The 15,155-nt window shown below is 41.2% G+C and overlaps 1 protein-coding gene across 1 annotated transcript; it reads right to left on the bottom strand.

The window, feature by feature from the left end:
• Positions 1-453: 453 nt before the first annotated feature.
• On the bottom strand, positions 454-13,740 carry LOC311132015 (otolith matrix protein OMM-64-like). Its single transcript, XM_084165184.1, has 22 exons — positions 13,606-13,740; positions 12,418-12,479; positions 9,929-9,952; positions 9,509-9,574; positions 9,359-9,400; positions 9,099-9,137; positions 8,096-8,131; positions 7,042-7,095; positions 6,480-6,524; positions 5,969-6,016; positions 5,586-5,645; positions 5,280-5,345; positions 5,095-5,130; positions 4,892-4,969; positions 3,635-4,570; positions 3,300-3,455; positions 3,099-3,149; positions 2,601-2,648; positions 2,367-2,414; positions 1,697-1,762; positions 1,336-1,429; positions 454-1,225 (listed from the first exon to the last, which is right to left on the bottom strand). The coding sequence occupies exons 1-21, from the start codon at positions 13,614-13,616 to the stop codon at positions 1,389-1,391; spliced, it is 2,013 nt and encodes a 670-aa protein (XP_084021310.1). The 5' UTR covers positions 13,617-13,740; the 3' UTR covers positions 454-1,225; positions 1,336-1,388.
• Positions 13,741-15,155: the final 1,415 nt, after the last annotated feature.

Raw genomic sequence — 15,155 nt, 5'->3', positions numbered from 1 at the left:
GAGTTTAGGAGAAATGTGTGACCGCTGGCCCTGCCTTACCTGTTGCTATACAGTGATTGCTACCAGGCCACTTCACACTTCTTCTTCATGTCATCATCGTCATTGCCATGATCCCTTTTATTACTGTGTTGGTTACTAGTGTGCTATGTTATCACAGACCCTGGATGTAGGACTTGGTGTGCTACTTCAAAACATGGCTATTGAATTTGACATGTGTCACATTCTAGTAACTCCATTGATTATTATTATGATATTATATTTTGTACATTCGTTATATTATCATATTATTTATAGTTGATATTAGTGTAAAGGAAGCATTTCACCTGTTGTTTACGAAGCGTGTGACAAATAAAATGTGATTTGATGTGAAAGTCCGGCGAGTCCATGAGTAGGCTTCTTACCTGCTTCTCGTTTCATCAACAGATTCACAAAAACACACACATACAACTTTTTATCCCCAAAAACTTGCCGACAACTCAGTCTTTATTAGATTTCCCCCCTGTATACATATTAAAATGACATTCTCATTATGTCTATACAATTGTTATTTTACAATTTATCCGACCAATGTAGATCACACTTTTCTAGTACTTTCTCTAGATTTGTTTTGTATACCTTATTAAAGACATTGTCGCGTCATAAAATGTATGTACACTTCATTTTGCATAAATGACCTTGTGTTTTTCATAATAAAAAAAACGAATGTTGAGCTGAGAGTCAGTTGGAGTTATTTTTCAAATGTAGCAGCCGTTATTGGTTAGAAGGACAAAGTTCCAATTGAGCTTTCTGTCAAGGACTGAGACAGCAATGCATAATAGGAAAGCAAGAGAAAACAGTACAAACCTTGCAGAAACATAGAAAACCAACAATGACTGAATGTTATCTTAAAAAACAGACTTCTGGTTATCTCAAGGGCATTGTAAGAGAACATAGTGACATCTTATCAATATGCAAGTTGATACGACAGTGGTGTAACTAAATAAACTGTCTTTAACAAAAACAAAGTTGAAAAAACTACATTCTTCATGGTCCAGTCAAAAAGTGGGTAAAAATGTAATGTACACCAAAAAAGTAGAATAATTTAATTTTATCCTCGTAGACACTGCACACACCTTCACCATTTTGAGGGGCAAAAGAGGGTTAAGGAACTTAAGAGCAACATTTGACTAAAGTTTTTGTTGATATTGCTTGTTGTCAGTTTTCTGTGGGATTCACCATGATGGGTCTGCAATGAAAGGAGACGGATTGAAGTGAAATGATTATATATAATTTCAAGGTACAGGATACCTCTCCTCTCATTAGTAAGTACAAATCAATGGATATGGCTTTAGGTACCTATCAAACTGTCTGACTCCATCCACAGTGTGCTGTCGTCTCAACCCACAGGGCTAAGACTGGGCTGCTGGGGCGGTGGCAACAGCATCAGCGGCTGGAAATCAAATTAGATATACAGTACATAGAAATTAATACAACACCATCTGATCATACTGTACAATAAATGTCCTCCATCTCTCTGTATGTCAGAGTGACAGACGGGTCAAATAAGTCTGGAATGGAAATGTAAAATGTACGCACATAAAATGTCTGCACGTATGACTAAGTCACTTCGGATAAAAGCATCCGCTAAACTGCATATATAATTAGATATGAATATGCTGACATGGCTTGGTGTGTTGCAGTGTTCTGCTGACATTACCCTGCGAGGCACCCTGTGTCGTGTCATCCTGTTGGTCTGGTTGGTCCAGCATGTCAGCTGTAACAGCTGAGAGAGAAAAGAAAGTAACACATTTATTCCAATAACTTTCTGTCATCTGTGTGTCATTCTACCTCATCATGTGCTTTGGATAAATTAATCAGATAAATCCCTGCAATCTCTGTGTGTGTGTGTGTGTGTGTGTGTGTGTGTGTGTGTGTGTGTGTGTGTGTGTGTGTGTGTGTGTGTGTGTGTGTGTGTATGTGTGTGTGTGTGTGTGTTTGTGTGTGATAGGCTTATGAAGGAGAAGAAAGGGGCCATTTAAAGCAATCTAGCACAAACACAGCCAGTCCTCCACACCAAACCTCTGGTGAGTTCATTAGAGTTGTTTAATTAACTGGTCTAGCTACAACAAAGTGCCCTGGATTCCTGTGTGTGTGTGTGTGTGTGTGTGTGTGTGTGTGTGTGTGTGTGTGTGTGTGTGTGTGTGTGTGTAGTGTGTGTGTGTGTGTGTGTGTGTGTGTGTGTGTGTGTGTGTGTGTGTGTGCGTGCGTGCGTGCGCGCGTGCGTGCGTGCGCGCGTGCGTGCACGCGTGCATGTTTGTATCTGCATAGTGTCTATTGTTGTGAGCTGTGGGAGGCATCAGACAGGGCAGTCCTGTCTCCTCTCTTACCTTCAGTTGCCTCGACAGCCAAGTCCATCTCATCAGACTTCATTATCTCTGTTCAAACAAACAGACATCTGATCAGAAAAGTTACAAGGACAAAATATGTGTTTACTTTGTGGCTCATTGACTGAGTTGACTAGTGAACACAAATGCTCTGTTTCTTCCCCTGGCAAGAAGCCTTAGAATGGTTGGGCCTTTCATTGGTAACCACCCCAAGAAGTAAGTCCGTTTTGGACTTACCTTCTGAATCTGGAGTCATTGTTTCTGCCCCATCCATCTCATCGTCATCTGAGAAAAAAAAACATGAATCAGCCTTGTTTTCACTATTTCAATTATTATTATTTTGCGCATCATACATACGAGAAAAACTAATTATTTCATTCTTTTAAAAAAAATGCATTTTAGGATACATGTGAAATAAAATAAATGGCCAAATAATGTATTTTTTATGCATTTTGTAATGTCTTTTAATGCGTGACATACATTTGTAAATCTATTTGGAATACATACATTTGTATGGAATACATACATTATTTGGAATGCATACATTTGTATGGCCAATTATTTCACATGCATTTTTATTTTGGTATGTTAATCCTTGTTGGTCTCATCCTCATCTAAAGAACAGATTCATATATATTATGTTGAGCCACAATAATGAATTTAAATGTTACAACAGCTAAAGAGCAAGCCATTTGAAAGCCCAGGTGATATGATTCAGGATCAGAGGAAGTAAACCTGTGTGTGAGTCTGGCTCTGCATCAGATTCAGAATGGTCATCCTCTGAGTCTATGAAAAGAAAATGTGCATAACATCAAGCAACAGTATGAAATGATGGACCGTTTGGCATAAATTACTTCTGTCTCTTTCATTCACTACTGCATGGATCATCTGAAAAACAAGCAAGGTGATCAAGTGACACAAGATTGAGAGACTTACCAGAGGCATCTGTGTCCATATCATCCTTGTCCATATCATCCTTGTCCATATCATCTTTGTCCATATCATCCTTGTCCATATCATCTTTGTCCATATCATCCTTGTCCATATCATCTTTGTCCATATCATCTTTGTCAGACTCAGCACTGTCAGAATCTGTATCAGAAAGAAGTGTTTCAGTTACCACAATATGATACCATTGTCACTAACAATACTACACCATCTTTTACATGGAATCACATATGTATTTTTCATCATTATTAGCTGTTTTTCCTGCACATGTGACCTGGCCTAATTATTAGCTACATTTCTTTCTTTTGTAGTGGTAACCGCACCTTTGGGCTCTTTCATCATGCTATCATCAGTGTCCTCTGGCTGGGCTTCAGTGTCCTCTTCACTGTCATCCTCTTGTGGTTCAGGGGCATCGCTGGTCCCAATGTCCTTCTTACTGTTGGAGTCTGGTTCAGCCGCACTCTCATCCTTACTGTCCTCCTTACTGTCCTCCTCACTGTCAGACTCTAATGTTTTTAGTTTCCTCTCCTCCTCCGCCTCCGCCTTCTCTAGCTCCTCCTCCTCCTTTGCCTCCAGCTCCGCCTCCTCCTCCGAATCTTGTGGAGGCTCAAAATCTTGGCTCCCTACAGGGCTTCCCACCTCGATGCTGTCTTCAGGGCCAGGCTTCTGGTCCCCCACATCACTTCTCTCCTCCATGTCTGCTACTTCAGCCTCTTCCTGGCTGCCAATCACTCCTCCCTCCTCCAGGTTCATTTCCTGCTTCTCTGGTTCCTCCTTGGGGACCTGGATCACCTCATCGCTGTCATCGTTGCTGTTGTCTGCGCTGTCGCTGTCTTTCTTATCATCTTTGTCTGGCTTGTCGTCTTCTTCTCTGGTGTCCTTGCTGTTGTCTTTGCTGTCATCTGAGTCGTTCTTGTCATCTTCTTCTCTGGTGTCCTTGCTGGTGTCTTTGCTGTCATCTGAGTCGTTCTTGTCGTCTTCTTCTGTGGTGTCCTTGCTGTTGTCTTTGCTGTCATCTGAGTCGTTCTTGTCGTCTTCTTCTGTGGTGTCCTTGCTGTTGTCTTTGCTGTCATCTGAGTTGTTCTTGTCGTCTTTTTCGTCTGTGTCAGCGTCTGAGTCTGCGGCGTCTTGTTTGCTGTCGCTGTCCGCCGTTTCCTCTGTCTGTGTTTCTTCTGCACTGTCTTTCTCTTCTGCAGGGGCCTTAGCATCTAGTTCAGTGTCCTTATCCTCAACACTGTCGTCTTTGTCTGTGGCAGCATCTGCAGACAAGTGACAGAGTGTTTAGACATCCTGGTAATGAATAGGGTTGGGTTAGGGTATATGAAGTAGAATATGTAGAACCAAGTGAGAACAAGAGAGGTCCTAGTACTGAGCCTTGGGGGACGCCAGTGGTAAGACCTACCCTATCATGACCCTTTGTGGGTGAGAAACACGCAACCTTCAATGAGCAAACTCACCTGCAGCATCCTTCTCACCTGCATCAAGAGGACAGCTTTATGACCAACTGAAGGGTAGAACAGCTCAAAATGACAGTTTCCCAGACAATGAATGTCCAGTTCAGAAATGTCAATGAAACACACCTGCATCAGTCTTGTCGTCACTCTTGTCACCATCTTTGTCCGTCTCTGTGGCCTCATCCGTGTCATCACTGGTCACATCTACAATCACACATGATTTATGTCATCAAACTGCCGTAACCTATTATTTGATGTCTTTGAATTGCCAATTAACCTGTCTAGTACAACATTATAATAAAAACATTGATGTTCTTCTTTATACTTACCAGCAGAGTCCGCTTGCACGTCTGTCAGCGCTTCATCTTAAAAAGAAATAAAAAGTTGGTTGTGTGTTTTATTATGTTTTCATTCAACAGGAGAATGTATTGTTTACTTATCAATGCTTTGAATGGGGGATCAGTGTATTGTGTGTGTCAGGACTGTCACAATGTCTGCTTTAAACACACTTTACCTGTGGAGTCACTTCCTGGAGACTCTGTGGAGTCATTTCCTGGAGACTTATCCACATCTGTTGTGTCTGAAATCATAATTTAATTAGCAACAGATTTATTATATTTATTAATTAACAACATAGATCTATTATAAGTTGGCCTGTTGATGTTTATAGCAATGTTTGTTACACTGATGATGTTTATTACAATGATAATGTTTGTTACAATGATAATGTTTGTTACAATGATAATGTTAGTATGTTCTGATGATCTGTGAAGTTAGAGTTTGGTTATTGTGCAAGTAAGTCAGAGAGAAAGGGTCTTACCCAAATCCTCTGATGACACCTCTGCTGACACCTTCCCCCTGTCATCACCACCGTCTGTATCTGTGGTGAAGACAGACTAAATTAGTCAAAAGTCAAACAATTTATGGGCATTTTGTAATGGTTGAGTGTTAATGTGGCCCTGGTCTAGAATTAGTCACTGTTTTAGGTTACGTCCCAAATGGCACCCTATTCTCTATACAGTGCACTACTTTTGACCTGTACTAAAGAACGCAACAACTGGGTCAGTATCCCGATTCCAATACTTATTGTTGATCTGTCTATCTATTGATCTACGTTTGTCAAGTAAAAATTATCATTCACAGTGATGAATGACTTGAAGATTTACGCTCAGTGGTTGTGAAGACTGCAAGGTGTGCCCTCACCTGGTATATCAGAAGTGTCTACGGTCTCTGTCACAGCCTCAGAGGCATCTGAAAAAACAGATCATATTTGATCATATACTGACAGTCATCATCAGCTCTAACCCACATCCCTCAATGAACGTAGCCATGTGGACTCAATGAACTGTGTGTAGCTAATAATGTAACCTAACGTAGCAGGCGCCAAAGAAACGCCTGAGCGGACTTCCCACATCCGCTTTTCAGCGGAAAAGGAAGCTAGGTTGAAGATCGGATGCATCCGGTTGTTGGCAACTCCGCTCCACTAAAGGTGCTAGTAATGTAACAGTACTTTTGTATCATTATATTACTATGTATCATATAAACTACCATTTTGTACTTTATTGTATTACTAGGTGTGATAACTAGTCTAGAAGAACTTGCCTTTCACTTTGTTATCTTTGTTTTGACTGAAGTAACTGTTGTGTCCAAAAGAATGAGACAACTGTGACATTGGGTCCCAAGAACATCTCTCAAAACATATCGCTTCACTCACCAGCTGCATCCGTTGTATCTTGGCTGCCTGCTGCTTCAGCTGCATCTTAACATAATGACATTAATGTTATTGGAAGGTATGAAAATACTGTATAATTTCTTACCTTGTTATTGAACATGACTACATAACCATACAGTAGTTTGGCCATCTATTTACTGCTGATGTTAACTGCCACTAAAACAATGTATTTTATTTATGCTTGACAATAGATGTAAGGCTGCAGTATGTCTCCCCCCAGGTTTGTCAATTTCGTACTTGAAAGTAGACAGACAGATGCAGTATTTATTGTAAAAAAAAATGTTGCACATGACATCACAGCACAGCGTGCCGCACTTGCCTGGGGAAATAACAAATGCCATGCATCCTCATCATCACCATGGAAATGATTTTTTGGGGTGTCTGACTTTCTGTCACAGATTTTGACCCAGGCGAATGTGGCATGCTGTGCTGTGACAAACAATAGAAGACTGCACCTGTACATCCTGCATTCTTATCGTATGATTTCGACCTTTGCCCTTAACCCTTATCCTTGACCTTTGTGTATTTTGCTCCTAGGCCTCACCTGGGGCATCAGAGGCATCAGGATTGCCTGTGGTTTCCACACTGGTATCTCTGTCTGTATCAAATCAAATCAAATTGTATTTACCACATGCGCCGAATACAACAGGTGTAGACATTACAGTGAAATGTTTACTTACAAGGCCTTAACCAACAATGCAGTTTTTAAGAAAAAAAATGTTTAAGTTAAAAATAGATAAGTAAAAAATACAAAATAGCAAATAACTAAAGAGCAGCAGTAAAATAAGATAACAGTAGGGAGGCTATATACAGTGGGTACCGGTACAGAGTCAATGTGTGGGGGCACCGGTTGGTCGAGGTAATTGAGGTAATATGTACATGTGGGTAGAGTTAAAGTGACTATGCATTAATAATAAACAGAGTAGCAGCAGCATAAAAGATGGGGTTGGGTTGGGTTGGGGTGGGGGGGCAATGCAAATAGTCTGGGTAGCCATGATTAGCTGTTCATGAGTCTTATGGCTTGGGGGTAGAAGCTGTTAAGAAGCCTTTTGGACCTAGACTTGGTGCTCCGGTACAGCTTGCCGTGCAGTAGCAGAGAGAACAGTCTATGACTAGGGTGGCTGGAGTCTTTGATATTTTTTAGGGCCTTCCTCTGACACCGCCTGTATAACTTTTTGAGGATCTGAGGACCCATTCCAAATCTTTTCAGTCTCCTGAGGGGGAATAGGCTTTGTCGTGCCCTCTTTACGACTGTCTTGGTGTGTTTGGACCATGATAGTTTGTTGGTGATGTGGACACCAAGGAACTTGAAGCTCTCAACCTGTTCCACTACAGCCCCGTCGATGAGAATGGGGGCATGCTCAGTCCTCTTTTTTTCCCCTGTAGTCCACAATAATCTCCTTTGTCTTGATCATGTTGAGGGAGAGGTTGTTATCCTGGCACCACACGGCCAGGTCTCTGACCTCCTTCCTATAGGCTGTCTCATCGTTGTCGGTGATCAGGCCTACAACTGTTGTGTCGTCACCACTACTGTCATTATCAGGAAATCCCCAGTATAGGGTGTTTTTCATTGCCATTCAAATGAATTGGTGACTCACTGTTTGTGTCTGTGGATGTATCACTGCTACTGGCATCTGATAAATGAAGAACAAACATCAGGTGAGTTGTAATTAGATTTTTGGCTATTGAACTTGTTTAAGCCATGGACTCTTCAGTACTAAAATCTGTCTGGGTAAGATTAATATTACCATTACATGTTTCCTTGGTAACTGGTTTTGATTGGGCTTACTGTCTTTCAGATAATGTATTCCTCTAAGACAGGGTTCTTCAATTCAGGTCCTGGAGGGCCGAAACACTTCTGTTTTTATTTCTACCTGGTAGTTAATTGCACTCACCTGGTGTCCCAGGTCTGAATTAGCCCCTGATTAGAAGGAGAGGATGAAAAACAGAGGTGTTTCGGCCCTCCAGGACCAGAATTGAAGAACCCTGCTCTAAGACATCTGATGTAGTTTATAGTGGATGTTATAGAATGACTTTGAAGAGACAGTAAGTAAACAATGTGTTATGGCATGAGGAGGTTTGGGGAATTGGGGAAGTGGTTTTTGGCGAGCCTTGATATACCTTTGGCTTGGATTTGTGACCCCTTTGGTTTATTCTGTCAATGTTGCAAACCTTCAGCATGGCCGCACAGCAAATAGTCAGACTGAGAAATGTACTGTCTGGTCTAGAAAGCATTTGCTTAGCTATGTTTCAGGGGGGTGCTGTTGTTATTCTGTATTTATACATGTTTATCTGAGTATCCACCATTGCAGATCCTCTATAGGGGATAGTTAAGTGTTTTCATTATAGTCTTATAGCAGGCCTATTTTGTCTGCTCACTAACTATTTGCTATCATTTGGATAATTGTGGCTAATGAATGATTAGGTGTGTGTTTCTTTACATTATACTCTGAGCTGCTCAACATGGGTTGTCTTTTTGAAGTCAACACACACACACAAACACACACACACACACACACACACACACACACACACACACACACACACACACACACACACACACACACACACACACACACACACACACACACACACACTGACCTGGGGTGTCTGTTGTATCAGTTGAGGAATCCACTGCACCTAAAAACAAATAAGTGTCATGATCAACAGCTCAGTGATCCTTCTCTCATGTTGAACGTCCTTCGCTGGTACTGTAAGGGGAAATGTTTTACTTTCAGAGGGAATCGAAATCCTCATTCTTCTTCTCTAATTTACAGAGTTGGTTTCCTTGAGAGTCTAGTTGAGTTGGTTCTACATCATTCACTCAAGATGGAAAGATCCCTAAACCCAGACACTCATACCTCCTGCTAGCTCTTTACTGGAGTCAGTCCCATCTGTGGTCCCTGTGAACAACAGAGGATTTCTTATTAGTTTCCGTCGGTATAAAATGGTACATACCTTGTGTGGTTAAGAAGGTATTAGGTAGGAGATACATTGGCGTCAGTACAAACCTGCGGAGACTCCAGCTGCTGCTGCAACTTCCGGGCTGCCAGTGGGGGCTCTGCCATCTTTGGCACCTGAGACCAAGAAAGTATCATAGCACCACTTGCCAATGATCACCCAGCTAAGCCAATAACAAACTAGAAAACTCAGTATCGAATGTATCCAATTATGCAACACTCGAATGGTTTGATTTCTAGCACTGTTGAGGTTTCAGTCCAGTGTTTTCAAATGTAAATGAAATAAAACGACAAAGCACATATCGGAAGCGATCCAAACACACAGCACAAGGAATGGTGTCATTACACCAGCATAAACACTAGTTCAGACTGAATACAAACCACTTATAACTAACAAAGCTGATTAGCATGTACTTTTCTAACTGTTGTGGTAATTATGAACATCATGATAAAACACAAATTACACATTACCATCATTGTCTGCCTCTATTCCATCTGTAAAATAAATAAATATGCATTAGAAAGCATTAGGGGAGCATGATTAATGGTTTGGGGATCTAGCTTCATTTGAATAGACCATATATGAGGCCCACACTGCTCCTCTCTCTATCCCACATCAAGCAAAGGAGAACAGACCTCTTTTGTGTCTCCACAGAGAGACCAGGGTTCTGATTACACTGCCATTGTGGAGAAGCAGAGGACTCCCATTGTGATTCAATGGGATGGATGGAGGTCGCTGTATACATTGGAAATGCCTCCTCACTTAAACATTATGTAATGGTCATTTTGCTTGATATATTTGCTCACTTAATGTTTGCAATGTAGCTTAGAGTAGCGTAGACTGGATAACTGGAAAGGTGAAGCATGATATGCCTAACCCAATGTAGCTTAGAGTAGCGTAGACTGGATAACTGGAAAGGTGAAGCATGATATGCCTAACCCAATGTAGCTTAGAGTAGCGTAGACTGGATAACTGGAAAGGTGAAGCATGATATGCCTAACCCAATGTAGCTTAGAGTAGCGTAGACTGGATAACTGGAAAGGTGAAGCATGATATGCCTAACCCAATGTAGCTTAGAGTAGCGTAGACTGGATAACTGGAAAGGTGAAGCATGATATGCCTAACCCAATGTAGCTTAGAGTAGCGTAGACTGGATAACTGGAAAGGTGAAGCATGATATGCCTAACCCAATGTAGCTTAGAGTAGCGTAGACTGGATAACTGGAAAGGTGAAGCATGATATGCCTAACCCAATGTAGCTTAGAGTAGCGTAGACTGGATAACTGGAAAGGTGAAGCATGATATGCCTAACCCAATGTAGCTTAGAGTAGCGTAGACTGGATAACTGGAAAGGTGAAGCATGATATGCCTAACCCAATGTAGCTTAGAGTAGCGTAGACTGGATAACTGGAAAGGTGAAGCATGATATGCCTAACCCAATGTAGCTTAGAGTAGCGTAGACTGGATAACTGGAAAGGTGAAGCATGATATGCCTAACCCAATGTAGCTTAGAGTAGCGTAGACTGGATAACTGGAAAGGTGAAGCATGATATGCCTAACCCAATGTAGCTTAGAGTAGCGTAGACTGGATAACTGGAAAGGTGAAGCATGATATGCCTAACCCAATGTAGCTTAGAGTAGCGTAGACTGGATAACTGGAAAGGTGAAGCATGATATGCCTAACCCAATGTAGCTTAGAGTAGCGTAGACTGGATAACTGGAAAGGTGAAGCATGATATGCCTAACCCAATGTAGCTTAGAGTAGCGTAGACTGGATAACTGGAAAGGTGAAGCATGATATGCCTAACCCAATGTAGCTTAGAGTAGCGTAGACTGGATAACTGGAAAGGTGAAGCATGATATGCCTAACCCAATGTAGCTTAGAGTAGCGTAGACTGGATAACTGGAAAGGTGAAGCATGATATGCCTAACCCAATGTAGCTTAGAGTAGCGTAGACTGGATAACTGGAAAGGTGAAGCATGATATGCCTAACCCAATGTAGCTTAGAGTAGCGTAGACTGGATAACTGGAAAGGTGAAGCATGATATGCCTAACCCAATGTAGCTTAGAGTAGCGTAGACTGGATAACTGGAAAGGTGAAGCATGATATGCCTAACCCAATGTAGCTTAGAGTAGCGTAGACTGGATAACTGGAAAGGTGAAGCATGATATGCCTAACCCAATGTAGCTTAGAGTAGCGTAGACTGGATAACTGGAAAGGTGAAGCATGATATGCCTAACCCAATGTAGCTTAGAGTAGCGTAGACTGGATAACTGGAAAGGTGAAGCATGATATGCCTAACCCAATGTAGCTTAGAGTAGCGTAGACTGGATAACTGGAAAGGTGAAGCATGATATGCCTAACCCAATGTATCTTAGAGTAGCGTAGACTGGATAACTGGAAAGGTGAAGCATGATATGCCTAACCCAATGTAGCTTAGAGTAGCGTAGACTGGATAACTGGAAAGGTGAAGCATGATATGCCTAACCCAATGTATCTTAGAGTAGCGTAGACTGGATAACTGGAAAGGTGAAGCATGATATGCCTAACCCAATGTAGCTTAGAGTAGCGTAGACTGGATAACTGGAAAGGTGAAGCATGATATGCCTAACCCAATGTAGCTTAGAGTAGCGTAGACTGGATAACTGGAAAGGTGAAGCATGATATGCCTAACCCAATGTAGCTTAGAGTAGCGTAGACTGGATAACTGGAAAGGTGAAGCATGATATGCCTAACCCAATGTAGCTTAGAGTAGCGTAGACTGGATAACTGGAAAGGTGAAGCATGATATGCCTAACCCAATGTTTTGTCATAGCGTTGAACCTGAAATTAACCTGAAATAAAAACCATCGTCTAGACAACATCTTGTGCACATAATTATAAAATTGTAATTATTGTTAAACTGTAGTTACTGATGGAAGAATTCTAAATTTAAGGTTTACTTGAATGTTTTCTTACCAGTAACGGGGGCTGAGATAGCAAGACCAGCCAAAACAAAGATCAAAGGAACAGTCAGCGTTCTGTTAGAATAAGAACACAGAGATAGAACTGGTCACTTCACTTTTTAAACAATCATTTAGTCAAACAGATTCTGGGTTCTCCTAGAAGCCATCTTATAGTTTTTAGTGGCAGTGGATAATGAAAAAACGACTATTTGAATGGAAGGTTGCAGGACATTTGTTTCCCCTGCTCATAGCATTATAATACATTTGAATATACCTTGCAGCAAGGGAAGGTATCTTATTACATTTACATTTTACATTTTAGTCATTTAGCAGACGCTCTTATCCAGAGCAACTTACAGTTAGTGATTACATATTTTTTTTATACTGGCACCCCGTGGGAATCAAACCCACAACCCTGGCGTTGCAAACACCATGCTCTATCAACTGAGCTACATCCCTGCCGGCCATTCCCTCCCCTACCCTAGACGACGCTGGGACAATTGTGCGCCGCCCATGAGTCTCCCGGTCGCGGCCGGCTGCGACAGAGCCTGGATTCGAACCAGGATCTCTAGTGGCACAGTTAGCGCTGCGATGCAGTTCCTTAGACCACTGCGCCACTCAGGAGCTCTTATGGAAGTTCTTATGTTCAACATATCTTATGGATCATTAATGACCACTAAAATCAATTAAAAGTGAATCAATGAAAAGTTGTTAGATTATGTACTTTATCTTTGTAATATAATGAAAAGTCAAACACAGGCTGTTTATTAAACATTTTGACTTAGGCTAAAACTTACTCAAATTCTGACTTTTTCAAAGCTTTTTAAAGACTGTCTAGAGTCCCATCATTTTATCTAGTACCACAATCATCATTGGGTTTTGATGCTATTGTAATTGGAGTTTAGAAATGAACAAGGAAATCTTAAATAAGAATAATAACTACATATACATTGCCAACATATTGCGATCACACAAAAACACACACAAAAACAATTAATTCAACTATTCCCCTCTCTCCATCATTGAAATACCCCCAGCAGATGTAAACTTCTCAGGTTTCATTCTACAGGTAGACTGACAAATAAAACTTCCCCCAAGAATACAGATACATGTCCAAATAGATTGAGTAATTTTATAAGTACACACATAAGTGAAAAATAAATACCCAAAGCTAGCCACCCTTGTGTTAGTATTCACTTACCGTGACAACATTGTGACGGGATAGTTTAGCCAGTGGGGCAACACTCAGGTGTCTCTATAGTTTCCAGTAGGTCTAAAGTCTGGCTGGAGGGAACCCAATGGGTTTTATACTTTCACCACTCCCTCCGCTCCTAGGGGGCAGAGCCTGTGAGACACAGAGAGACACAGAGAGAGACAGAGGCGTTGCAGAGGAACAGCATTACAATCCTTTAAAATAGGGTTGAAAGTGAGGCTCTGACAACTTTGTTTGTGTTTCCAAACAGTGCTATGTATTAAGTCCCCTCTGATCGGAATCAACCCCCATATCTCCCCCCTAAACACTCAGCCCCTCTCACACACTCATAGCTTACACACTCACCCCGCCCCCCTCTGAAAGTACCCACAGATATCACTTTGGTGTGTAGATCGTTTTGTTGTTTTATTTTTTTTGTTTGCCCATGAGATTTTATTTGGGTTTGTCAAGTGAGCTGTGGTTGGTGTGTTCTTCTGGGAAACAAAACACAGATATGTAGTTATGCTGGAAATGTTTGAGGATTTTAACCTCGTGATTACTCTGCGCTTGTTTCTCGGCAAAGCAGGCTACTCGTAGACTACCTGCCTAGAAGTTATCTAGTGGTAATGGTATGATGTAGCCAGATATAAAGTAGGTATGTTGTGATGTTTTGATGGTGTGAACTGAGAGTCCATGGCAGTAGAGGAGCAGGTTCTACAATGCTATTTATGAAGGTAATGGAATGATCACCGACACGGGATGTTGAACAAATTAAAGCTTCCTCAAATCTGTCCCTAAAATCTTTACATCCTTGTCAGAGCTAAATGCCAGCCAGAGAGGAGGAGATTGTTGAGAGACCTTCAGTCTTTCTTTGTTTTCATTAGACAGTAGAGAACCTGCTCACAAGGTTCATAATGGTTGAAACAGTGAAGCAAACATCAAGGCATACAGTGTGCCTCGATGTTTACATTTTTACGAACGTTGCATCATGTTTAAAGCTTTGTAACTTTTTTATGAAGTTTTCTAACAGTGTTTGGGCTCCTCTGTGATAGTCTATGACTTTATTCCACTCTCAGTGACTTCATTAGTGATGATTAGGATTCAGCATGTTACGTTTTGAGACTTTGACGTAAAGATAAACCTGGACCAGCATGGATAGCTTTAGTATCATCTCTATGGACAAACAGTTGCTACATTATCACCCTTATCATTTCACTCCACACAAGTTGCATCACAGACTTAAACTCACACTCTGAGGAAACTTTTAAAGCCAGTGTTGAAGAGAAAGGAGAATTTTTGTTTCGTAGTTCCAACCAAAAATGTTCTTGCATGCTTGTCAAAGAACTCTCCTACTAACCTGATTAAAATATTCATTAAGACATTTTCACATGCAGGAGACCCCACTGGCAGGATTATAATGGGTCTTTGTCTGTGCTCTTTTTCTTATAGGTCAGATTAAACTTTCTTGAGGATTGGGGATTGACTGTTTCAGATGCTAATCTGATGCTAATGCTAACGTTTGTATGGTAATTAGGCGAATAGGTGATCACTGACGAAAA

The sequence above is a fragment of the Coregonus lavaretus genome (assembly GCF_964263955.1).
Source record: "Coregonus lavaretus genome assembly, chromosome: 7".
Classification (NCBI taxonomy): domain Eukaryota; kingdom Metazoa; phylum Chordata; class Actinopteri; order Salmoniformes; family Salmonidae; genus Coregonus; species Coregonus lavaretus.
The sequence above is the reverse complement of the archived record's forward strand: the minus strand, read 5'-3'. Positions and strand labels throughout refer to the sequence as shown.